This window comes from Acanthochromis polyacanthus, chromosome 19 (genome assembly GCF_021347895.1).
Source record: "Acanthochromis polyacanthus isolate Apoly-LR-REF ecotype Palm Island chromosome 19, KAUST_Apoly_ChrSc, whole genome shotgun sequence".
Classification (NCBI taxonomy): domain Eukaryota; kingdom Metazoa; phylum Chordata; class Actinopteri; family Pomacentridae; genus Acanthochromis; species Acanthochromis polyacanthus.
Window position 1 is genome coordinate 21,177,121 of NC_067131.1, and position 27,735 is coordinate 21,204,855.

A 27,735-nucleotide genomic window follows, 5' to 3' on the forward strand; every position below is an offset into this window, starting at 1 on the left:
TTCATTACAAGACCTGTATTCAAAACCTCCCATGCTGTTACACAATGACCCATTAATCATATTACTGAACTATATGGTAATCATTAAAATTTCCCTTGAACTCTTTGCAAACAAATTTTAATTTTTTTGTTGATTATGTTTTGCATCAGTAATACAAGTCTAAAAAACTAATTCAAATGATCAAGTTATTAACACAATTAAGTAAAGAGTACTGGTAATCTGAAGCTATTTTCATAATTTCAAGGTAAAATTCTGACTGTGTGATTTTCCAGCTTTGCAGATGTGGAAATTCAATGCACTGATTTCTTATACACAGATGCTTTTGGTAGTTTTTAGTTGTTGGCAAATAAAACAAGGCATTTAGCACTATTGGAAATGATTACAGGTATTTTTGGTAACACTTTCTAACATTGTATGGACAAAGCAATAATCAGTTAATGGAGAAAATGATTTGTATTACAGATGCTATCAACAGCATGTCTTGTTCATTTTAATTAGTTGTTGGCCTTGGATGATGAGGTCCAGTTACCAGGAGCACTAGTCTGCAGCTCGCTGGTCCCATCCTGCAGCTCCTCCACGCCGTCCTCCTCAACACACCAAATCAAGTAAGATCTGTTTAGACTATGCAGACATCAACATGATCAATATCTTTTGGCCCATCCTAAAATCACAAAATATAACATTTACTTTAAGTTAACTGTGCTTATGAAAATGGAAAATAATTACTGACAACTAGTATTTTTTGGGTGCTTTTATGCAGGAAGCTGCTGTGGATCTGCTGCAGTATATGGAGAGGTCAGAGGAACGGTTCTTGGAACAGATCAGAAGATGCCAAGACCTGACCTCTGCCATGCTCCAGAACATGCAGAGGATGGATGAAAACCTTGCTGGACTGATGGGACACATGGTGTCGGTGCTGGAGCGACTGTCCCAGAAATAAACTGCATTGTCCACTACTGCCTTTTCTAGAAAATCTTTTTTTGTAAATTCCTTTACTTTTTAGTTATTTAACTTCACCTGTTTTGTATTTTCTTCATGCACTTTGGGTGAATAAACAGAAATTTGTGATGAGAGATGCAAATTTTGTCTATAATCTAGAGAGACTTTATTCAGTGTTCAGTGCACATTTTTGCTACACACATTTTGACAGATAATCGGTTGTGCTTTTCAAGTAGATTTTAGTCAGAAACATATCAGTACCATATTTTTTTTTCTTTTTTACTGTTACACCAAGCTAGGTAGATAAACCGCATTACTGCAGCAGATATATTATTGAAGTGTGCTTACATTACGTGTCTACATACACTGCTCACAAATAGTTATTCAACTTTTGGGTGAAATTTATGGAAAATGTAAAAAGTTCATGCTATAGTGATATATCAAAGTAGGGCATTTAAGTAGAAACATGCAATAGTGATTTCCTCATCTCAAAAAATTTTATTAAATCAAAAGCTAAAAACAGTGGAGGGTATGTCACAATAAAAATGTCTCATGACAGTTTGGACAGAACAGCAGCCTTCAGCTGAAATCCAGTACAATTGTGTCCCACTAGTGGCGTGATCGTGGATGTGTCCAGGCAGCAGCTGACCTCTGCTTTGTAATTAGCCTTAAGACCAGCTATAAAGATAAACATAGATGGGTGTTCACTTAAACAAGAAACTGGACTGGACTACTAACACCAGCGCACTTTACAAGAAAGGTCAGAGCAGACTGCACCTGCTCAGAAAACTGAGGTCCTTCGGGGTGCAGGGAGCACTTCTGAAGACCTTTTATGATTCTGTGGTGGCATCAGCCATCATGTATGGAGTGGTCTCCTGGAGCAGCAGCATCACGGCTGCAGAGAGGAAGAGACTAAACAAACTGGTTAAGAAAGCCTGGGCTGCCCTCTTGATCTTGTGGAGGTGGTGGGAGACAGGAGGATGATGACAAAGCTGTTGTCTATCATGGAGGACACCTCCCACCCCCTGCAGGAAACAGTAAGATCACTGGGCAGCTCCTTCAGAGACAGACTGCTTCACCCGCGGTGTCTAAAGGAGAGATACCGCAGGTCCTTCCTTCCTGCTGCAGTCAGATTTTACAATCAAGCCTGCTCCCAGTAGTTTCAGTTCGTTCACCCACTTACAAACTGTGCAATAAAAAATTTAAATAATGATGCAGTGCAATCTCATTAAAATTTTGCTGTAAATACTGCTTTCTTTTCTTCTTCTGAAGAAAATATTTTTATTCACACACACACACACACACACACACACACACACACACACACACACACACACACACACACACACACACATATATATGCATTGTGTGCTGAACTCTTTCTTTGATTCAAGTGTTCTATTTGCTGCTGTATACTGTAAATTTCCCCGCTGTGGGATTAATAATTTTATCTATCTATCTATCAACCGCTACGTAGTGGATGCAAACGTAGTCGAAAGTTGCTCAGCTAATGCTAACATGTTCAGTGTTCAGAATCAAAACATCTCTAAAAATTACCTGCCTTCTCAGGTAGTGAAATTATTGTTTTGTCATAATCACGATTATCAAGTTCTAATTATCCCTCACCCCAAATAATGAATGTGGGTGTCAAGAAGACGTCAAGTTCACACATGCAGCCAGGACAGTTCAATTTTTGTATGTGTCTCTCTCCTAGCAGAGCTCCGATCACCCCAGTAGTATCTGGGAGGGCCTGTGATAGACGGCGTATTCCTGTGATGACCCGTGCCCGGACCCCACAGGGTAATCATTAATGTTTATAGCAGCGATTACAATGTTGGTTGCAAATACGATCATTAATTGCATTTGCTGCCCCCACCCCTGTGTACATTGTAATTTAATACATTGGAGTAGACATCACAAGTTGCAAATTTTAATATTCTGACCTTTTTTAAAGCCTCTACTGAATATACTGTAAATGAAAATGGTGTGAGTGAAAAGACGTCATTTCAACACGCCTTCTCTCCGATTAGATAATCAAGGTCAGACCACCCCAGTGGTCCCTGGGAGGGGCCAATACGCAGGCTCTGAGCCCACAGGGTAAACTTTTATTCATTATAGCAGTGTTCACAGTTGTGAGTGTAAAAACATGACATTTAATTCCCTCTTCTTTTTACAGCTGTCTCAAGTCGGCTAGCACGAGTAAACAGACAAGTTATTACCCTCAGTTCAAGTGGTAAGTTTATAGTGCAAAGTTAAGTGAATTTGAGATGGCATTGCACACATTTTTATTTTGATTTACATTTTAAGTTTTTTTTCACCTCCAAACAATGAACCGTGGCATTTCAAGTTTTGTGACACCCAAAGACACTTTTATTAGTAGACTTTTATTGAATTGAACAATGATGACATTGCTGTTGATCTAATTGCTGAGGCAATTATGATGTGCAGTTAATTATGTTATGACCCCAAAAGGTGATCGAACTCGTAGGGGAGCATCACAGCAAGGTAAAAATGTATTGTATAGTCAGTTTCAGAGTGATATAACTGTTGTTTTTTTTAAGTTAGGTGAGTATGTTCCATTTCTCCCTCTGCCAACAGAGACTCCTAAACCTCAGACTGGATCCCCGCCCGTGCTTCCCAAGGTACAAATTGACCATGGTATTGATATTAAATAGTGATGTTGCTATGATGACTTATACTTCTCTTTTCTTTGACACACAGCTCATTCCTCTGTAGGTCAGTGGCCCAAAACCCCAAGGATTAAAGGTAAATTAAAGCTATTGTGTCAGATTTAGCAGTGTTATTTTTGGTGCATGTTTTTTTTTTTTTTAAAGTTGTAAAACAGGCTGTGATATTGTTTAACAGCCAAATTAAAGCATTACACTCAACTGGTCTTTTGTATCGCATGAAGCAATAAGCAACAGGAAAGACAGAACTTCCCCCTTCTAAATTTGTTTTTCTAAAAGCCCCACAAAGTTCTTTAAAAACAAGTGTTTTTAAAAACAAATGTTTTAAATCATTTTTTTTTTGTTTTTGCATTGCGAGGCAAATTTCATAAAACCAGTTAAAGGGTTGTTAAAAGTATTTATATTTATAGTTTTTTTTTTTTTTACATTTTTTCCACTTTTATACTGTGTAATATTTTGTTCAGTTTATTTTGAATTGTTTTAATTTTTCCGAAGTTCCATGTTTAAATTTATGTTCTATTTGTGTAACATTAAAAAGAAAAAAAAAGCCAAGTCCATGATTGTAATGGTTGTATTCTGAATGAATAATGTACTGTAATTGCAATTGCTGATGACAAATGTAGATTAGTGTTAAATTATGAAAAAGCATGACATTAGATTAAAAATGTATTGTGAAAGGTCCAGAAAGAGACACATTGGCGAAATAGTCAGGACATCCTTAGAGTACATCAAGGTAAGAATTGCAAGTAATTTCTCATTTAGGCTTTTTTTTGTTTTTGTGAGAGAGATTTTGGTCTACAGTACATTTTTTTGCTAGTTAAATTTTTATTGTGAATATTTTTTATGAATTGACAAATTCTTATTAATTTATTAGAATTTTGGGAAAAGTATGCTTCAACTTCAACTTCAACTTTATTATTATCCCGTGGGAAATTTGTTTTTCAGCAGCAGGCAGTACAAGATAAACCATAAACCATAAGACATAAACATAAGACATACAGACATAAAGAAAATGGGGAAAATCCTGAGCACAAGTGAAAAAGGACGACACTTAAGCCACAAAATGCCAAACTCTGATCAGGCAAAACCCATAAAGTGCATTCAGTCAAAGTGCTGTGCAACAGATAAATAAACAGTAATGATGAACATACGGGGTAAAGCAAATAAAAAGAGATGCAATAAATATTCAATAAATAATATAAGATTACAGCCTTAAAATCAACAATCAGTTCTATCCACAGGTGCAAAAAGCAGACACAAGAAAGAAACTGGTCAGGCCAAGGAATTGAGGTTTTCAATGGCAACTGGGATAAAAGAAGTTCTGGCTCTCCTCGTTTTGGTTCTAGGCATTCTGTAACGTCGGCCAGAAGGAAGAAGATCAAATTCAGCAAACGGGATGATCAGGGCAGTTCAGAATTTGTTGGGCCCTGCTGACGATACGTCTGCTATAGATATCCTGCAGCTGAGATTGCTGCACTCCGATCACCTTGCTCGCTATTTTGACCAGATTCACAAGTCTGTTTTTACTAGACAAAGCAAGACAACAGAACCAAGCAACAACGCAGTATGTAAGAACACTTTCTATAAGACACTGATAAAAAAGAGACATGAGAACCTTACACACCTTGAATGTGTTCATCTTTCTCAAGAAATAAAGTCTCTGCTGGACCTTCTTACAAACAGCATCAGTGTTAGGCTCAAATCGAAGTAGATTATCAATAATTGTTCCCAAATATTTATACTGAGAAACAATCTCAACATCCATGTCATTAACGACAGTAGTTATAATGACAGACTTTCTAAAGTCAATAATCATGTCTTTAGTTTTGGACACATTGATCTGCAGGTGAAACTCTTTTCACCAAGTAATGAAATCATCAATTACAGGACCATGTTCAGACTCATCCTTATCCAAGAGACTCACGATCACTGTATCATCAGCAAATTTAAGAAAATGCCTATTCATGTGCATGCTCCTGCAGTCATTAGTGTACAAGATAAAAAGCAACGGTGAGAGAACACAGCCTTGTGGGGAGCCTGTAGAGGAGTACAGTTTAGGGGATAAAATGCCATTAACCCTGACACACTGAGACCTGTCAGTCAAGAAGTCTAATATCCAGCCAACAAGGTTAAAATTCAGGTTAAAAAGAGAAAGAAGTTTCTCTGCCAGTAAGTGTGGCTGGATAGTATTAAAAGCTGAGGAAAAGTCAATGAACAAGAGCCTAGCATGAGTCTTAGAGGCCTCCAGATGCTGAACTATAAGATTCAACAATGTCAGTGTTGCATCTTCAACTCCTCTGCCTGTCCTATAGGCGAACTGAAGAGGGTCCAGCTGACCTTCCACCTGCCTCAGGATCTCAGTTTTAACAGGCTTTTCAAAAGTTTTCATCACCAGTGAGGTGAGAGCCACTGATCGAAAATCATTTAATGTCTTTGGATTCATGCATTTGGCAACAGGAACAACAGTAGCATGTTTCCATATTTTCGGGACTCTCTGCACGAGAAGGGACTGGGTGAAGATGAAGTGAAAGATTTCACTCAGCTGCGAGGCACATGACTTCAGCACCCGGCCACTAATGTTATCAGGACCACAGCTTTTGCCAACCTTAGTTTGACTGAAAAGCTTTTCAATCAGATGAACATCAACATCAATATTCAGAGCAGAGGTACACTGGACAGTTTTAGAAATATTACTGGTTTCTCCTGAGTCATCACAGTTAAATCTCAAGTAAAAGCTATTTAGTTCCTTTGCTAGCTCAACATCAGAAGAGAAGCCATCCAGTGTTACAGTGTTTATCTTTTTGCATTGACCTGTCATTAATTTCATACCATCCCAGGCAGATTTTAGGTCAGCCTGGTGGAATCTTTCCTCAATTTTATCTTTATAATTTATTTTAGCCTGGGAGATTTTTGAGCGAATATCACTCCTAATTTTAACATATGCAGTTTTAATCTCCACTTCTGAAAATACGCTTTTTCTCCTTCAGCAGATTCTTCAATTCCTTGGTGATCCATGGCTTGTTATTGGGATATGAGATTATTGTTCTTTTTGGGATCACATTGTCAACACAGAAAGAAATATAACAGCACACTACATCAGTCAGTTCATCCACGTCCCTTGATGTTTCCTGGAAAACTGACCAATCTGCACATACATGCACCACGTTGTGATCAGAGGATCCAAGGGGGGACCAGCGACAGACTTATAGCCCCCCTTAATAGAGCCATAACACCGGTCCAATATCCTGTCACCGCGAGTGGGACAGGTGATGTACTGGCTGAAGTTGCTGAGTGACTTTTTACAGTTAACATGATTAAAGTCACCCAGAAAGAAGCACGGCGCATCAGGTGATATTGACTGTAGTCGTTGAGCCACTGAAAAAATGACATAATTTGCTGCTTTAGCGTCGGCTCTGGGATGAATATAAACCACTGTAAAGAAAATCTGAGGAAATTCACGTGGCAAATAGAACGGCCTGAAAGATAGTGACAGGAGCTCAATGTCCGGTAGACAGATTCGTTCACGCACAGTGACATTTTTACACCATCTCGGGTTCATATACACACAGACACCCCCACCATGGTGTTTCCCCGTCGTCAGTGGGTCATGGTCCAGGCGGATCGGGACCCCAAATCCATCAATATTCAAGACGGAGTCTGAATCAGAGTCCGATAACCATGTCTCAGTAAAAGCCAAAACACACACATCCCTGAATTCACGCATAGAGGAGACGCAGGCTTGCAGTTCATCAGTCTTATTTTTAAGGGACTGGACATTTGCCAAGACAATGGACGGCAAGGGAAGACGTTTAGTCTTAGTTAATTTCCTTATCCGCTGGCGTACGCCTCCCTTTCTTCCCCTTTTCTTGCGTTTCCTCGCTTCAGGTTTGCAAGTTCGGTTAAAAGCCCCATTAGGAATAAAAACATCATACTCGCCCATCTCCGAAAGTAGACCGGTTTGTTGATCCAGTAGTAAGTTGTGTGACTGGAATCCAAGAAGAAAGTCCCGGGTGTATTGAATCCTGTTTGTTTGCTGGTTAACAAACAATTCCATGGCGAGGTTCAGTGTGGCTGACAGGAGCGGTAGAAAAAATACCTGCATTCTCACTTGAGCTCGAGACACATTACCGATAAAAACAGTTCAAGACAAAGACACGCTCAGAAAGGCAATATTAGTAAAAGAAAAAAAAAGTTAAAGGTTAAAAGCAAGTTAAAAAGTTTGAGCACTAATATGCTGCTGCTGAAAGGTCACCACACGACATTGTCAGTGTATTACAGTATTGACAGGAAAACACTGACTTTTTTTTTTAGTTCTAACAGATGTTTAATAGACGTCTATTAGACGTCTAGTCTAAAATAGGTATACCAGAGGTCTAAAGTTTTTTAAACGTCTAAATTTAGGATTTATGCTTAAAATTGGTCTACAAGAGGTCTAAAAGTGAAAGTTTTTTAGATGTCTAAATTTAGACTAGATCGCTAATAGACATCTAATAAACGTCTAAGTGTATACCTTCGTTTATATTCGGTATAAGCATGAACATCGGATAAACGTCTAAAATTTAGACGTCTAATTAGACGTCTAAAAAACTTTCATTTTTAGACCTCTGATAGACCGATTTTAGACTAGACGTCTAAGGAACATTTAGACGTCATTTAGACGTCTTTTAGACCGAAAAATGCTCGATGTTCCTGTTTTTGTTTGCCATATCCCTTCCGGGACTCCATCGGAAAAAGTCTGAATATATGGAATGAAAGTCTGAACATTATATATATTCGTACTTTCATTCAATATATTCGTACTTTCATTATATATATAGATCGACTTTCATTCAATATATATCGACTTTCATTCAATATATATCGACTTTCATTTTATATATACATGTCGACTTTCATTCAATATATCCATACTTTCATTATATATATATATCAACTTTCATTCAATATATATATGTACTTTCACTGTATATATGTCGACTTTCACCTAAAGAATAAGATAACTAAAATTGCAGGCTACATTTGTAGGAAGCCTTTTTCGGTGTTTTTTTTTTCAGATCAAATATTCTCTATCAATAGCACATGTTTTGACGTTGACAATAAAGTAAACCACACGAAAATCGGTTGAGAAATGAGCAAATTCTGATTTATTTTCAATGTACATGCATTGCTTTGAATGGGAAATATGCCCCCTCCAAGATGGCCGCTACAGCGCATTGGTGTATCTACTCTTCATATCTATGGTTGGGCTCACCTGAGGAAAGGTGTGAAGAGTGGTTAAATCTTCTGGGGAGAGTTCTTAAGGCAGCTTTGTATGTTTCTGAGAGATGGTGTCTGAGGCCTCCCCCACTGTTCAGAGTGGGTCGCTCAAGATGAACATAAATGGCCTCTTTTACTTCTCTCTCAAACCATCTGTCCTCTCTGTCTAGTATATTTACATTAGAGTCCTGGAAAGAGTGGCCTTTCTCCTGTAAATGTAAATGGACAGCTGAATCTTGTCCTGAGGTGCTGGTTCTGCTGTGTTGGGCCATGTGTCTGTGTAGAGGCTGCTTGGTCTCACCAATGTAAAGATCTGTGCAGTCCTCACTGGACTGCGTAAACTGCATTGTTGAGTTTGTGTCTTGGTGTTTTGTCCTTTGGGTGAACCAGTCTTTGTCTGAGTGTGTTTTCAGGTCTGAAATGAACCGGGATGTCATGTTTGGAAGATGTTGAAAGATTTCTTTAGTCTTTTAGTAGATACCATCAGCCTTAGCCCCACCTTCATCTCTAGTGGTTAAATACCTGGGATTCTCCAAACTAGTTTTTAGAACTGAAGAAGCCGCTCGGATGAGAGGCGAAACATCTTCAAGATCACAAGAATAAGTCCAGTTGCCTGAACTGGATTTATTCTAGTTCAGGCAACTGTAATTAATTAATCGAAATTAACGTGTTAGTCCCAGTGTAAGTCCCAGCCCTAATACATATACCGTAATTTCCATACTATAAGCCGCTACTTTTTTCTCACGCTTTGGACCCTGCAGCTTATACAACGATGCGGCTAATGTATAGATTTTTACGTGCGAGCTTCTTGCCAACATTAGGTTTAGCCTCGTCACATCAGATCAATAAAATTACCAAACAGGTCACAGTGGACCATTGACACTGTTCGAATTAAATCAAACATACACTAAATTCTTCAGATCAGTCATTTTGCGCTTCATGCACACACCCTCATCACGGAATACATGAAGAAATGCATACAATGCAGGTGTTGCAGGCCAAGCCTGCTCTCCTTTAACCTAGGCAGGTTACGGTGTGTGAGTGTGTGTGTGTGTGTGTGTGTGTGTGTGACCTGAGGAGGAGCGCTGCAGCTGTTTGTGTGTGAGATGAATGGGGAAACGGATGCAGAGTGAAATGCACTACGATGATATACAATACAATAAAAAAACTTTTAGCGCTTGTGCACTAAGCTAAGCGTGCTAGCGCTACCCGAGGCTGCCCAACCACGGTTCGGCGGTCGGCAGAATCGGGTCAGTAACACAGCTTTTAAGTTAAAGGCAATTGATCTGCCTGTCAAAGAAGGAAGTAGAGCTGCTGCCCGTTATCTTGGCATCAATGAATCAATGGTGAGACGTTGGAGTTGGCAGCGTGAACTGACTCAATGTGTTTCACTGCCGTGTTACAGGCACTGTTCGGAAAAAGTAGGCCTATGTATTTCATTACAAGTTAAAAAAAAATCACATGTTATCAGAGAGACTAACATTACATTTCCTCACTTTAAAATGGAATAAACTTAGGATAATGGAGTGACTTACCCTGCTGTTGAGCTCCCTTCATCCTCATCGATGACATGTTGCGTTTCAGGTGCTACACACGTGGACAAAATTGTTGGTACCCCTCAGTTAAAGAAGGAAAAACCCACAATTCTCACTGAAATCACTTGAAACTCACAAAAGTAACAATAAATAAAAATTTATTGAAAATGAAATAATCAAAATCAGCCATCACTTTTGAATTGTTGATTAACATAATTATTTAAAAAAACAAACTAATGAAATAGGGCTGGACAAAAATGATGGTACCCATAACTTAATATTTTGTTGCACAACCTTTTGAGACAATCACTGCAATTAAACGATTTCTGTATTTGTCAATGAGCGTTCTGCAGCTGTCAACAGGTATTTTGGCCCACTCCTCATGAGCAAACAGCTCCAGTTGTCTCAGGTTTGATGGGTGTCTTCTCCAAATGGCATGTTTCAGCTCCTTCCACATATGTTCAATGGGATTCAGATCTGGGCTCATAGAAGGCCACTTTAGAATAGTCCAACGCTTTTCTCTCAGCCATTCTTGGGTGTTTTTGGCTGTGTGGTTTGGATCGTTGTCCTGTTGGAAGACCCATGACCTGCGACTGAGACCAAGCTTTCTGACACTAGGCAGCACATTTCTCTCCAGAATGCCTTGATAGTCTTCAGACTTCATCGTACCTTGCACACTTTCAAGACACCCTGTGCCAGATGCAGCAAAGCAGCCCCAAAACATTACTGAGCCTCCTCCATGTTTCACCGTAGGGACAGTGTTCTTTTCTTCGTATGCTTGCTTTTTGAGTCTATGAACATAGAGTTGATGTGCCTTACCAAAAAGCTCCAGTTTGGTCTCATCTGTCCAAAGGACATTCTCCCAGAAGCTTTGTGGCTTGTCAACATGCATTTTTGCAAATTCCAGTCTGGCTTTTTTATGAGTTTTTTTCAGCAGTGGTGTCCTCCTTGGTCGTCTCCCATGAAGTCCACTTTGGCTCAAACAACGACGAATGGTGCGATCTGACACTGATGTACCTTGGCCTTGGAGTTCACCTTTAATTTCTTTGGAGGTTGCTCTGGGCTCTTTGGATACAATTCGAACGATCCGTCTCTTCAATTTGTCATCAATTTTCCTCTTGCGGCCACGTCCAGGGAGGTTGGCTACTGTCCCGTGGGGTCTTGAACTTCTGAATAATATGAGCCACTGTTGTCACAGGAACTTCAAGCTGTTTAGAGATGGTCTTATAGCCTTTACCTTTAAGATGTTTGTCTATAATTTTTTTTTCGGATGTCCTGGGACAATTCTCTCCTTCGCTTTCTGTTGTCCATGTTCAGTGTGGTACACACCTTTTCACCAAACAGCAGGGTGACTACTTGTCTCCCTTTAAATAGGCAGACTGACTGATTATGAGTTTGGAAACACCTGTGATGTCAATTAAATGACACACCTGAGTTAATCATGTCACTCTGGTCAAATAGTTTTCAATCTTTTATAGAGGTACCATCATTTTTGTCCAGGCCTGTTTCATTAGTTTGTTTTTTTAAATAATTATGTTAATCAACAATTCAAAAGTAATGGCTGTTTTTGATTATTTAATTTTCAATAAATTTTTATTTATTGTTACTTTTGTGAGTTTCAAGTGATTTCAGTGAGAATTGTGGGTTTTTCCTTCTTTAACTGATGGGTACCAACAATTTTGTCCACGTGTGTACATCATCATCGTGGTGCTCTTGTGCCATCACATCACTTTTGCAAAGCTTGCATGTTATGCATGTTTTTGTGAAATGCAGTTAGATCGAAGATTTAAGTCTGTTTTCTCCGTGTTGGTAATGTTTCATTGAATTTACTTTTACTTTTTTTTAAAAAAAAAACAACAAAACTTTAATTCCATCAGCCACCATTGACAAAGTTCTGCAGGTGAAGTAGACGGCTCCGCGACATGGCGAGTGACGCATGAATTGCACGACACAACAAATTGATAATGAAATTCGTTGCCAACGTTTTTAATCGATTTTTTTATTTTATTTTATCAATTCCTATTTTATCAATCAAGTTGTTTCAGCCCTGATTTTTACACATACAAAGCTTAAAGGTCTGATAAAATTGTTGCGGAGTCCGCTAATAAAGGTTGGGATGTTATTTACTGATTTTGTAAATCAACAGACCATTTCAAAAAAAATTATTAATGTTGAGTTGAAGCTGCAACCAGGCTTAAATGCATAGCAAAGGCTGTCATGGCATGTATCACATTACTGTTACTAAAAATAATGTCATATAAAACTAGAATTGTCACTGCCCCACCCTGGCCATGTCGGCCTTCTTCTCTCCCCTCTTCGCCCCTCTCTCTCCCCTCTTTTCCTCTCTCTCTCCCTCCTTTTCTCCTCGCTTCTCTCTTCCTCATCCTATCCTCTCCGCTCTCTCCTCATGTCTCTCCTTTGCTCTCTCTTTCTCTTCTCCTGCTCTCTCTCTCGATCCCACCCCCCTCTGTGCTACACCCCTGACTGCGCTGGTGATCGAGGCTCAGTGACTCCAGCTGCGGAGGGAGCACAGCTGCATCTGATTGGTCATCGGCGCCTCGTCCCTCCAGTCTCCGCCAGATTCTAGCTTTTGCTACGTTACCAAGTTGGTCTGGTCGTAGGTGCACTTCATTGCATATTCTCTGGTTGAGTTACGTTGTAATCCATGTTTGTTCTGCTTGCAGTTTCTGCTGGCCGCAGTGCCTGGTTTGCCTCTGGCCTGCCGATCCAGCCGTGGGCTGTAATTCGGTCTTCTGCTCCGCCTCTGGAAGTGGCCTCGGACACACCTTGTCAACTCTGTTCTGACCGGCCGATCTGCCAGGTGAGCTTGACTCCTGTTTCCCGCCGCAGCTCCTCACTGCATGATTTGCAGCACCGGCATGCGTCTCCTAAATTGCTGGTATCTGAGCCTGCCTGCCCCCCACCGTTAGGATTTTGGGTGTTAGAAAGTCAGCCATTCTGTTAGCCTAATTGCTAATCACCTTCAGTTTCAACTTCGGCCTGATTCATTGGTTTGATTAGTCTGATTTCTAGTTTGTAGTTAAGTCTTTGCTTTTGTGAATTGAGGGTGGTTTGGTTTCACTTTGTGTTGTTACGTTTGCATTATAAATAAATCCCCTTGCTTAATTTAATCTGTCCTTGCCTGATCTGTGTGCCTGCACTTTGGGTTCTAACCCTCCCTGTCTCGTGACAAGAATTGCCATTTTGAGTCACAAAATGATTGCTGATCAAGTTGAAATTTACCCCCATTCATCTTGTGGAACAAACTCAACATTTTCAACAGTTTGATTTTTGCATATTTTTGCAGGGTCAACAATGTTGTTTTCTACCACACAGTAACTCGGCAAATACTAATTATTACCTCCGCCAAGGAGGTTATGTGACACCCGGCGTTTGTGTGTCTTTCTGTCTGTTAGCAAGATAACTCAAAAACGCCTCGGCAGATTCACATGAAATTTTGAGGGGATGTAGACTATGGTAAGAGGAAGAGCTGATTTAATTTTGGTGGCAATATGGAAAGGATCCTGGATTCTGGATGACTTTGAATTTTTTAGTATGTTGTAGTATGTGGTCTAAAATATGACAAAAATATCATAGGTTAGTATGTCATCCAACAAATTGGAGCAAGGTGTCTAGATAGCTCAACTGGTTAAGAAGGTGATTCATTAACAGAGCTGTGTCTGAGACACAGGTTCGATTCCAGCTCATGATCCTTTACTGCATGGGTTTCCCGTTTTCCGCTCTATCCTTGGCGGAGGTCTGCACTCTGAGTGCTTTTCTAGTTCCACTCTGCGTTGACCAGACCAAATTACAGTATCTCAGATAGGGTTTTAAGTACCTGCAGTACACTATAATCACACCATGCATACCCAGAGCAGTCTTAATATGTTAGAGCCTTTAATGCTGCACTCTCCCTTTTGGATTAAAAGTTAATAACTACCTGAGAAATGATTTTACAGTATCGCTTATTCTGTAAGTCATCTGCAGCCTCAGCAGAGAAGTGAGCAGAGTTCCCCAGCTCAGCTCTTTCTTTTCCTCTTTCTTTCTCCGTCCTGTCCTGTTTCTCCGACTCTCACTCTCTGCCTGTCTTCATGCAGGCTTCCTAATCCTATTTCTCTCTCTGCCATTCTGCATCTTTCTCAAACTAAAGACACCATTCCCTAGAGACGTGGTTGCCCTTTGCTCCCAAGAATATTTCCCCTATACTAAAAAATTGTCCAATTTCCTTCTGTAATTACTTCATATTTTCTAATCTGACTTTAAAACCTTGCCTACTTGACATTAATATGGACTCAGCCTTGCTGCCCTCTGGGGATTAAATAGGGCGGGGCATATAGCAGAAAGACTTTCAGGATTCAGCAGCAGTTAGAATCAGGTAACTCTTTTCAAGTATTCAGTTTGTAACAGTTGCGCCACTATTTAATGAAGAAGCCTCATGTTTGACAGCAAGTTCATTCTTTAATGTCACATTAACCTTTTTCTTCTAAATCATCAGCACGCTAGTTTTTATTAATATCTCCCAATAAAAATCAACCTTTTTACCTTCTATATATTGTTTTTCATCTTCTGGTAGACATATAATGAGAGAAATAAGCATGACTGAACACGTCTGCCTTGAAACTGCTGTAAAATGATGACAGTCTCAAAAACACAAATTCATACTTCAGGAGTTTCATATGTAACAAATTTCATGAACCAACCCTGTCTTTGGCTCACCATTTCATTATTCTTCTTAGGAACAGATTTTTGGATTGAACATGTCTGGCTGAATTACTGTGACAATACAACTCAAAATACAGTCTCAAATACAAAGATTCAGATTATTCAATATCATTATTCCTATTTAAAAATCAGAACATATACATCCAAATTACAACTTGCCATTGTGTCATGTAGAGGAGTTTTGTCAGTGTTTCAGCTGAGTTGTGGTTGAGCTGGGGGAGTGATGGGTTGAAACTGATGTAGATAGATCTTCATAGATCTGCAAACTTTTGGGGGCAGTACCATTCACATCGAAACCATTATTTTTATAGGCAGAAAGGAATGATTTTCATCACAAAGAAAAACAAATGACAGACCAAAGATGGTGCCAAATACATTTTGAAGTAAAAACTAAATTCTGAGGTTGTTTGTTGTATAAAATCCACTATTGGGGATATGTTTTAGCAATTTCAGATGTTTAGATGTCTATCATGCAATACCAGCAGGGAGGAGTTGATTGGTTCAAAATTCTATCTGCAGCATGATAACAGGACCAAACATCCAGCCTGAGTCATAAAGAATTATCTTCAGCCACAATAAGAACAAGAAGTCCTGCAACAGATGGTCTGGCCCTCATAAATGGTAAATGGTCTGTATTTATATAGCACTTTACTATACCTGCAAGGTACCCAAAGCGCTTTACATGATATGTCACATTCACCCATACATTCGCACACTGATGGCAGAAGCTGCCATGCAAGGCGCTAACCACAACCCATCAGGAGCAATTAGGGGTTCGGTGTCTTGCTCAGGGACACCTCGACACGAGCACGACGGGCTGAGAATCGAAACGGCAACCCTCCAATTGCAAGACGGCCACTCTACCCACTGAGCCACGCCACCCCCCAAAAATGTGTCCAATTTCCTTCTGTAATTACTTCATATTTTCATCTTCATAGAGTCCTGATCTCAACATCAAGGGGTCAGTGAAGAAACAACACACTGAGACCTCTCAAATCCACAGAGGAACTGAGGCAAGTTCTGCTAAGTGCTTGGAATAACTTCACTGCCGAGTACTATGAGAAACTATGTGCATTTGCACCTGGCAAAATGGTCACATAAATCCAAAAATTCATTTGACTTTTTTCTGTTTACTGCATTTTTGTATTAGTTTAAGTAATAAAACAGCAGCTGCGACTTTTTTTTTATTACTAAATAATATGCTCAGCTGTTACTTTTAGTGCAATGTATAAGGAACCTTTACATAGTTCCATATACATTGTAAACTAAAGATGGTAGGAGAACCAGTATCAAGTTAATACCACAGTTCTGCAAACATTGCGGCACTTATTTCCTATGGTACTGAAGGTATTGACAGATGGGTCATTTCAGATTTCTCTGAAATGGCCAACAAATGTAGGCGAAGCAACAAATCTTCTGGGACCAAAAGTCAATACTGTTTCACATTCAGAACAAATGGTGGAAACACCTTCTAATAAAGTGATGGGGTGGTTGCTGCTGATAGTGATAGCAGGCAAGTCTCCCAAGTGGCAGTGGTCCTGCAGACTGTATCAGGTTGTCCAAAAATTCTAAATATTTTGCTGCATTAATTTTAACCTCTTCCTTTACAAGCCTTCCAGGGCCTGCCACCAAAAACACCCCCACATCATGATGCTGCCACCACCATGCTTTACAGTGGGGATGGTGTGTTCGTAATGATGTGCAGTATTTGGTGTCAGCTAAACAATAGCGTCTAGTTTGATGACCAAAAAGCTTAATTTCGGTTTTATCAGACTATAGAGCCTTCTTTCAGTAGACATCAGAGTCTCCCATATGCCTTCTGAAACTTTTTTTTTTTTTAAATTGTTGCATTCTCTTTACCACTCTCCCATAAAGCTTAACTGGCAAAGAACAGGCAGCAGTTATGTCCACAGTCTCTCCCATCTCAACTGCTGAAGCTTGTAACTCCTTCAAAGAAGTCATAGGTGTCTTAGTGGCCTCCCTCCCTCGTCTCTGTATTGCACAGTCACTCAGTTTTTGAGCATGACCTGCTCGAGGTAGACTGACATGTGACATATCCTATCTAATTTTCAATGATGGATTTAACTAAACTCTAAGGGATATTCAGAGACTTAGAATCTTATATTCATCCCCTGACTTGTGCTTTAATAACCTTTTCACAGAGTTGCTTGAAGTGTTCTTTTGTCTTCATGGTGCAGTTATAGCCAGGGACTGGACCTTCCAGATACAGTTGTCTTTATACTACAGACACATTCATTGCTCTCAGATGATCTCCATATAAACTAGACCAGCCCTCAGTAGATGGCAGAACCACGCCCAGACCTCTAACTCCACAACTGAGCAGGGGACCTGAGACCGATCTTCAGTGCCAAGTTTGATTATCCTGACTTCAGCACTTGCAGAGATATCTGAACGTACATACACACATACACACGTGGACAAAATTGTTGGTACCCCTCAGTTAAAGAAGGAAAAACCCACAATTCTCACTGAAATCACTTGAAACTCACAAAAGTAACAATAAATAAAAATTTATTGAAAATTAAATAATCAAAATCAGCCATCACTTTTGAATTGTTGATTAACATAATTATTTAAAAAAACAAACTAATGAAATAGGGCTGGACAAAAATGATGGTACCCATAACTTAATATTTTGTTGCACAACCTTTTGAGGCAATCACTGCAATTAAACGATTTCTGTATTTGTCAATGAGCGTTCTGCAGCTGTCAACAGGTATTTTGGCCCACTCCTCATGAGCAAACAGCTCCAGTTGTCTCAGGTTTGATGGGTGTCTTCTCCAAATGGCATGTTTCAGCTCCTTCCACATATGTTCAATGGGATTCAGATCTGGGCTCATAGAAGGCCACTTTAGAATAGTCCAACGCTTTTCTCTCAGCCATTCTTGGGTGTTTTTGGATCGTTGTCCTGTTGGAAGACCCATGACCTGCGACTGAGACCAAGCTTTCTGACACTAGGCAGCACATTTCTCTCCAGAATGCCTTGATAGTCTTCAGATTTCATCGTACCTTGCACACTTTCAAGACACCCTGTGCCAGATGCAGCAAAGCATCCCCAAAACATTACTGAGCCTCCTCCATGTTTCACCGTAGGGACAGTGTTCTTTTCTTTGTATGCTTGCTTTTTGAGTCTATGAACATAGAGTTGATGTGCCTTACCAAAAAAGCTCCAGTTTGGTCTCATCTGTCCAAAGGACATTCTCCCAGAAGCTTTGTGGCTTGTCAACATGCATTTTTGCAAATTCCAGTCTCGCTTTTTTATGAGTTTTTTTCAGCAGTGGTGTCCTCCTTGGTCGTCTCCCATGAAGTCCACTTTGGCTCAAACAACGACGAATGGTGCGATCTGACACTGATGTACCTTGGCCTTGGAGTTCACCTTTAATTTCTTTGGAGGTTGCTCTGGGCTCTTTGGATACAATTCGAACGATCCGTCTCTTCAATTTGTCATCAATTTTCCTCTTGCGGCCACGTCCAGGGAGGTTGGCTACTGTCCCGTGGGGTCTTGAACTTCTGAATAATATGAGCCACTGTTGTCACAGGAACTTCAAGCTGTTTAGAGATGGTCTTATAGCCTTTACCTTTAAGATGTTTGTCTATAATTTTTTTTTCGGATGTCCTGGGACAATTCTCTCCTTCGCTTTCTGTTGTTCATGTTCAGTGTGGTACACACCTTTTCACCAAACAGCAGGGTGAGTACTTGTCTCCCTTTAAATAGGCAGACTGACTGATTATGAGTTTGGAAACACCTGTGATGTCAATTAAATGACACACCTGAGTTAATCATGTCACTCTGGTCAAATAGTTTTCAATCTTTTATAGAGGTACCATCATTTTTGTCCAGGCCTGTTTCATTAGTTTGTTTTTTTTAAAGAATTATGTTAATCAACAATTCAAAAGTAATGGCTGTTTTTGATTATTTAATTTTCAATAAATTTTTATTTATTGTTACTTTTGTGAGTTTCAAGTGATTTCAGTGAGAATTGTGGGTTTTTCCTTCTTTAACTGAGGGGTACCAACAATTTTGTCCACATGTGTATATACTTACCCAGCCAGCCAGATACCGAAGCGAATGCAGTAACTCCGCTGACATGTACGTCAGGTGTGGTTAATAATTGAGTCACTTCTAGCACCAACTGGTTGCACCTGTGTTGAATTAGGTGAATCATTTTACAAGAGGCGAAGAGATATGCCATCACTTGATTTTACATTTTATCTTTTTAATTTACAATACTTTATAAAAATCTGTTTTATTTATTTATTTATTTGCAAATTCTTGCCAAAAGAACCAAATTAAATTGACCATGATTCAGTCTTCAAAAGCAATAAGCACTGTATTACATCTCGCAGATAAAAAAGAGAAAACGTACCAAACTTTTGATGTGGATGTGGATGCAATATGAATAGTATGCAACAGATTTAGGGCAGATGTCTACTTAAACTATATTTCTACTTTTTTGAAACTTGATTATTTTTGTAGTTTTGGGCATTTCTATCAGTTACAATACCAAATAGTATTGACGGTTAGAAACATGATGAAAGCTCTACAGCAAAGTCAACCCAACTTACTTTTGAGGGTTGCAATGTGAAGAAAAGATGATAAAAGTCCCTGGCTTATTGCAAATACACATAGTTTACACACACACACACACACACACACACACACACACACACACACACACACACACACACACACACACACACACACACACATATGTTTGTACTTCTATCTTAGTGAGGACATCCATAGGCGTAATGCATTTCCTAGAGCCTTACCCTAACCTTAACCATCACAACTGATTGCCTAAACTTAATCCTTACCCTAACCCTAGCCAAACCTCAATTCATACCTGTTCTCTAAAAACAAGTCTTCACCCTCAAACATGGTTGTTTCAAAGTGAGGACCGGCCAAAATGTCCTCACTTTGTAAAAATGTCCTCACTTTGATAGTTAAATGCAGAAAATGGTACTCACAATGTAGCAAGTACAAGAACACACACACACACACACACACACACACACACACACAAGCATTTCGAATGAACTCAAAGCAGAAAGTAACGCTTTGAAGGCTGTGAGAGCGAAAGCAGTCTTGGCAAAATATTTCACTTTCATGTCAAAGGTGAAAGTTAAAAAAGCAAAAGGATGGGGGAAGAGATCAGTGGTGTTTAGTGGGTAAATTTGGGAGGATGAAAATGAATATTTGATTTACCTGTTCTCCCTAAGAACTGTGATAAATATTCAAGAGAGGAGGGCAAAGCCTGGAGGGCTCCCCTTTATGAGATGAGACACCAAGCATGCGGCTGTGAGCCAAGTCAAGCATGAAACCACATGCATGCAAACAGCTCCGCATGTACACATGCAAACACACAGTGGGGCTAAAACTGAAGGACTGGGCACGCATGTAAGAACTTTGAGTGATTTAACAAAAAGAAGCACATTCCTCTCTCTCTCTCTCTCTCTCTCTCTCTCTCTCTCATGCATATTTGGAGATGTGACAGCAAAAACAGTCTCCAAATTAGTGATTTCCAATTTATTTCCGCTCAAATAAACATAACTGCAATTGTATGCAAGCTGACAAGAGCTCATTTATGAATGCTCACTAAAATAAATGCCTACACACAAACACACATGAGTGGGGAAGTCCTCAGTGAGGTCACTTTCAGAATTAAGGAGCCTCTTTCTCTTCTCACACTCATACGCAAATACACAAATCCCAAAAGCTCCAAAAGGTGGCACATGTCAGGACTGAGAGAAAGCTCAGTTTATTTCGACCCCAATGTGAAAACAAACCATACACATTGCTTAATTTGCGCTGCTGGAACGATCAAACCAAGCATTAGGGAGATGAGGGTGGATGACATATTTGAATGTTATTTTCCAGGCACAAATATGTACACTGTATAGAAGGGTTTTTGCTTTACTGAACTTTAATTCATGCCCATCAACTATTGATTTTACTTTGTGATTTTATTCAACAGCTTCAGCGGAGTTTGTCTCTCTGCTGAATGCTTATCAAAGAATGTTGGCATCCCCGGGAGAACCACTTACCGTAGCGGCCTCAGAGTTCTCAGCAGCCTCAGCACTCTGAGCATGCCCAGTATTTTGGTTCCCGAGTTGGAGATGAGAGAGACCAGGATATCTATAACGGAAATCGTGACCAACATTCCATCCAGAATGTTCCAGCTGCTCCTCAGGTAGGCCTTATCACCAAAACACCAGCCCATTGCCACAATCTGGACAGAAAAGGGGACACAGAGCCGGGGAAGCATCAGCATTTAAACACATGGCACCCTTAACACAAGAGGTCCACTGTGGGATGCTCCTGCTGTCTTTCCTATATCTCACTGCTTCCAGCTGCCCTTTTTTTTTTACTAATCTACTGTGCATCACCCTTACTATACTCTTCTACACACTGTTTGCATCTTACTACTTGCTACAGTATATATGTAGTATATTTAATGCCTGAGCCTTACACCGTAACAGTAAACCTATGAGTCAGTTTCAAAGGTCCCACCCATATGAGTCGCCATTCTACTCATGATTTCTTCCCCTTAAAAGCACGTTTTTTCTTGCCACTATCGCCTTAGAGCTTGCTCTGGGGGTTCAGGCATATGGGTTCTGTGAAGCATATTGAGACAATCTCAATTGTAATTGGCGCTATATAAATAAAACTGAATTAAACTGAACTGAGTGTTAACGAGGTGTTTTCTTTATTGGCGCTATAGCAGGGAGCACAAAAATCCCTGCCTGAGAAGTAAGCTGCAAACCCTGAGATTTATATCTGCAACCTGATGGAAGCAGTGAGAAGAATAAAATGAGGAGGTGCCTGGGGTCCTGTGAAATTGTACGTGCTCTGCATGAGATGACTTTGCTGTTGAAGTGGGAGAGGTTGAGGGTGTGAAGGCCAAAAACTTTAAAGGCGTTGAATGGGAATAGTTTGTTCCTGTTGGAGGTGGTTAACATGCTGAGGAAACGGGGCACAATGGAGGTGAATGGGTTGAAGTGTATTTTTGTAAAGCAGCAGCAGAAGGCAGGGTGGCAACAGAAAGTGCATAGTTTGTGGACTGCAGAGAGACTTTGTGTCAGCAATGTGTTGGTCAGAGCTGATAACGCAGCCCGATCTCACGAGGATTCGTGAAACTGTCACGTAAGTTTTAGTTTCGGTTTCGTGCGCACCAACACGATTTCGTCATGTTTTTCGTGCCGCTCACCACGAAATGCGCACCAATGTATTTTAAACGGCGGACTTTTCGTGCCACCCAGAACGTATTTCAAACGAATGTGTGTATTATATTTTTAATGTAAAACCATGGCGAATCCAACGCTATATTTTGCATGACATCGTCCCTAACCATAACCCTAACCATAACCATAACCCGGTGGTACACTTACCTTTTTTTTTTTTTTTTTTTTTTCCCAATTTGCATAGGAATTTCAAGAATGTCCGGCGGCCGGCGGCCGCAAACGCGATCACACAAGCAGTATACGCCGATGGACAGCTTAGATCGTCATGAATCCGCTGGTATAAACCACTTTCAGCTGTGATTACCACAGCGGGTTTCGTTGTGAGCAACACGAAAAACATTTCGTGGTGAGCGGCACGAAAAACATGACGAAATCGTGTTGGTGCGCACGAAAAAGAAACAAAAAATTTACGTAACAGTTTCACGAATCCCCGTGAGACCGTGTTGGATAACGTCAAGGGTAGACTGCTGTGGCTACAATTGCATTTGGATATTTAAAAATCATTACTCACTCGAAATATAAGTGGAGAAAAAGCGATAAAAGAATCAGTAATTCAATGTCTGTTGTGGGCTGAGCGGGTGTTTGTTATTAGGGCATTTTTGTATTCATTATTAGATGATGTTTGATGGCCCATATGCCCGGCTTATTGACTTTGTGGAGTGATTGTTTACTTGGCAGCGAAGATCATAAAAACTGCAAGCTTTCCAAACCTAATTTTTAATTCTATAGGTTCTGCTCATCATCTATTCTGCCCAAAAAACAACTTGAATTTTAGAAAATAATAGATAGGCTGACATAGTTCTCTTTTTTTGAGCTCAATCTTATATCAGGCCAAGACAACAACATTTTTGCTTCATGCATAAATGAAAAGATGGGATTGTTTAATTTTATTGATGCTCATTGGTTCACAACAGAATCAACTGGATATGTATAGTGTATAAGCAGAATCATCAAAGAGGCTGATCAGCTTATGATCAAAAACAAGTAATTAACAGTTCAGCATTTTCATTTCAATTTATGTATGTGCTTGCGTGCATGCGTGCGTGCATGCGTGCGTGTGGAAAAGACCTCTGAGCTTGCATTGTGATAAAGGGGATCATTTCAAAGTTGAAAAAAATGTAGGGAAAAAGAGAAAACATACATTTGATTTTAAAAACATGATATTTACAAAGGAAAACTGCCAGTCAAAGGGTTTTCCTTTAAATTTGCTATTTTCTATACTGTAGACCAACATCAAAGACATGAAAACTATCATCTAACACAAATGGAATTAAGTAGTACACTAAGAAGTGAACACAAAACACTTAGAAATATATTTTTGGTATTCCTTTGCATGCTTGCATATGTCAATTCATCAACGACTAGAATGATGGCTATTTAGCAGGTGAATTGCCTTCTTATGGAAACTACCAGTTGTGATGATGTAGAAGTGTTGGCTTAAGGCAAAAACCCCTAATTAACAATTTTATATTTTAGCCCCCCAAAAGCTCTGTAACCTCCCCAGGGACTGTCACCTTGACGTGGTGGGGAGGCTTGCACGCTTTGATCACCCCTAGAGCTACGCCGGTGGGGGGCCACAGTCCCCCGGCAGGTTCAACCATGCCGGCATGGTCGAAGGGTAGAAGCCAGACGAAGCACAGTCCCTGGCCCTCCAGGTTGGGGGTTGGGCGTGGGGTCAGCAGCCCCTCCCCATAAAAAACTCTTATGCTACAGAAACGCCAACAAGGAAACCAACAACCAACTCAGCCTTGGGAGAAGATGGACCTTCAGCTGGAGGAATTATGATGAGAGGTGGTGAAAGTCGAAAGGAAGCCACTCAGCCGACTACCATCCTTTCAACCAGGGCAACCATCAACATCGGGACATGGAACGTAAGAACCATGTATGAAGCAGGAAAAACAGCCCAAATCGCAGCAGAACTGAGAACATATCACCTTGACATCCTTGGAATAAGCGAGTCAAGATGGACAGGCAGTGGACAGAAGAGACTAACCACAGGAGAGAGGCTGCTATTTTCTGGATATGAGGAAGAAGATGCACCACATACAGAGGGAGTGGCTCTTATGCTCTCCAAGTCAGCACAGAGAGCACTCATTGGATGGGAAGCCCAGGGCCCATGCATCATCACAGCCTCATTCAAAACAAAACAGAAGAGGTTTAACATGACCATTGTACAGTACTATGCCCCAACCAATGACAGTAATGACGAGATCAAAGATCAGTTCTACAACAGACTGCAGACTGTCAGCGGGACTCTCAGAAAGAGACCTTAACATCGTCATGGGAGACCTCAATGCCAAGGTTGGCAGCGACAACGGGATTCGAGGAGGTCCTGGGGCAGCAGGGTCTGGGAGTGATGAATGACAACGGAGAGAGGTTTGCAGACCTATGCTTCACAAGCAACCTTGTCATCGGCGGCACAGTCTTCTCCCACAAGAGAATCCACAAGGCGACCTGGATATCACCTGACCAAACTACTGAGAACCAGATAGATCATGTGTGCATCTCAAGAAAGTTCCGAAGATCACTCCAGGACGTCAGAGTTAAGAGAGGAGCTGACGTTGCTTCAGACCACCACCTCCTTGCTGCCAGCTTAAAGCTGAAGCTGAAAAGAAACTGGACTGGAGAGGCCTGCCAACGCCAGTGGTTCGACACCACACTGCTGAAGGATGCAGACAAGCTGGAAGAATACAGATTCGCCCTCACCAACAGGTTCCAGGTTCTCCAGGAGCTTCTGGAAGAAGAGACCATCGATGAGCAGTGGAAGGAAGTGAGAAACGCAGTGAAAACAACATGCGAAGAAGTACTGGGCTACAAGAAGCGCAGCCAAAAAGAGTGGATATCACCAGAGACACTGGAGAAGGTGGCAGATAGGAAGAAGAAAGCAAAACTCAACAATAGCCGCACAAGAGTGGAGAAGGCCCGTGCTCAGGAGGCTTATACAACAGCTAACAGAAGTGTTAAGAACAGCATCAAAGCCGACAAGAGAAACTTTGTTGAAGCACTTGCAGCAGAAGCAGAGGAGGCAGCCCTGCATGGAAACATGAAATATCTCTACAACACCACAAAGAAGCTTTCAGGAAAATTTGCCAAGCCAGAGAGACCTGTGAAGGACAAACGGTCTTCTGTCCCTCATCTCCCTGGATGGGAGATGAGGGACAGAAGAACAGATGGAGGGAGCACTTCGAAGAGCTCTTGAACAGACCAGCTCCACAGGACCCACCAGACATTCAGGCAGCCGAGAGCAACTTGCTGATAGACTGTGACGAGCCCACAAAAGAGGAGATCCGGAAGGCCATCAAGCAGCTCAAGTCAGGCAAGGCAGCTGGACCCAACAGCATACCGGCAGAGGCGCTGAATGCGCACGCTGGAACAACGGTTGAGATACTGCACCCTCTCTTCAAGAAAATCTGGCACGAAGAACAAGTACCAGCAGAGTGGAAAGAGGGATACCTGGTCAAACTGCCAAAGAAGGGAGACCTCAGCAACTGTACTAACTACAGAGGGATCACGCTTCTGTCTGTCCCAGGAAAAGTTGTCAACAGTATCCTATTCAACAGGATGAAGGACACTGTCGACCCCCAACTCCGAGACCAGCAGGCGGGCTTCCGAAAGGATCGATCATGTACTGACCAGATCGCCACGTTGTGCATTATACTGGAGCAGTCACTAGAATGGAACTTGTCCCTCTACATCAACGTCCTAGACTACAAGAAGGCATTCGACGGTGTTGATCGAGGGACCTTATGGAAGTTGCTGAGACACTTCGGAGTGCCAGAAAAGCTCACCAACATCATCAGGAACTCCTACGAAGGACTGACCTGCAGAGTGGTGCACAGAAGCCAGCTGACCGACGCCTTCCAAGTCCGGTCAGGGGTGAGACAGGGATGCTTGCTGTCACCATTCTTGTTCCTGCTGGCCATTGATTGGGTCATGACAACATCAACAGCACAGAAGCAGAACGGCATTCAGTGGTCACTCTGGACCCAGCTGGATGACCTAGACTTTGCGGATGACCTAGCCCTCCTCTCGCACTCCCAACAGCAGATGCAGGAGAAGACCAGCATCGTTGCAGAGAACTCCGCAAAGTTGGGGCTGAACATCCATCGGGGAAAGAGCAAGGTCTTGAAGGTGAACACTGCCAGCACAACCCCCATCACACTTGCGGGCGAGGCGCTAGAAGAGGTGGAGAGCTTCACCTACCTTGGCAGCATCGTCGACAAGCAAGGAGGGTCAGATGCCGACGTGAGAATCAGGATAGGCAAGGCTAGGGCAGCATTTCTCCAACTGAAGAAAGTCTGGGCATCCAGAGACCTGTCACTCAGTACCAAGATCAGACTGTTCATCACCAACGTGAAGTCAGTACTGTTATACGGCGTGGAGACTTGGACGACCACAGTGATGAACACCAAGAAAATCCAGACATTTAATAACAACTAACTGAGAAGGATCCTCCGGATACGCTGGCTGGACACCATCAGAAACGAGGAGCTGTGGCAGCGGACAAAGCAGAAACCTGCAGAGGAAGAGATTCGACAACGCCGCTGGAGATGGATAAGCCACACACTACGGAAGCCAGTCACCAACATCACAAGGCAAGCCCTCAGATGGAACCCCCAAGGAAAAAGGAAGAGAGGCAGGCCACAAAACACCTGGTGATGCGACCTTGACGCCGACGCCAAAAAGACGGGATACACCTGGGGACAGCTGGAAAGACTGGCCCAGGACAGAGACGGCTGGAGAGACCTTGTCGGTGGCCTATGTCCCAGGAGGGGCGACAGGCATAGATAGATAGAAAAGCTCTGTAAAGTAAAGACAGACGCTAGTCCACCATCCATTTAAGATATGAAAGCTGGTCAGTCTGGAAAGTTTCTTCAAAACCTTCAAACTCTATGATGAAACTGGATCTCAGGAGGTCTGAACTTTTGAGTGGTTCTGAATTCACATCCTTCAATGAAATTACAAATCCAAGAATGTGAATGTACACCTTTAACATTTCATACATTTATCACTTTACCGAACCACGCAAAAGTCCATAAGTAGTCAAACAGGCCTTGTGAGTAAAATATCATTATGTATTTTCAAAAGTATGAAAGCATTTTATGGCTGTAATTGCGATTTAGACACATCTAACTATTTGTTAGGTAGTGAAGTGAAATGATTTTTAAATTAGAAGTTGGCCCATTTGGAAATGTAGCATGATTAAAAGAAGAAAAACCATAAGGGTTGCCTCAAAAATGCATGTTTCTTTCTTGGAACTTTCTCTAATCTTTGCTTTGTTGTGAAAAGCAAAAGGATAATTCAAACTGCACCAGTTAATTAATAATCTA

The 27,735-nt window shown here is 41.1% G+C and overlaps 1 protein-coding gene across 1 annotated transcript in view; it reads right to left on the reverse strand.

Moving 5' to 3' along the window:
* The window catches only part of cacna1g (calcium channel, voltage-dependent, T type, alpha 1G subunit), a 695,215-nt gene that overhangs the window by 127,017 nt on the left and 540,463 nt on the right, over window positions 1-27,735 (reverse strand). Inside the window, 2 exon segments of the mRNA XM_051939241.1 lie at window positions 18,095-18,104; window positions 21,209-21,393. Coding sequence (XP_051795201.1) covers window positions 18,095-18,104; window positions 21,209-21,393 — 195 coding nt within the window.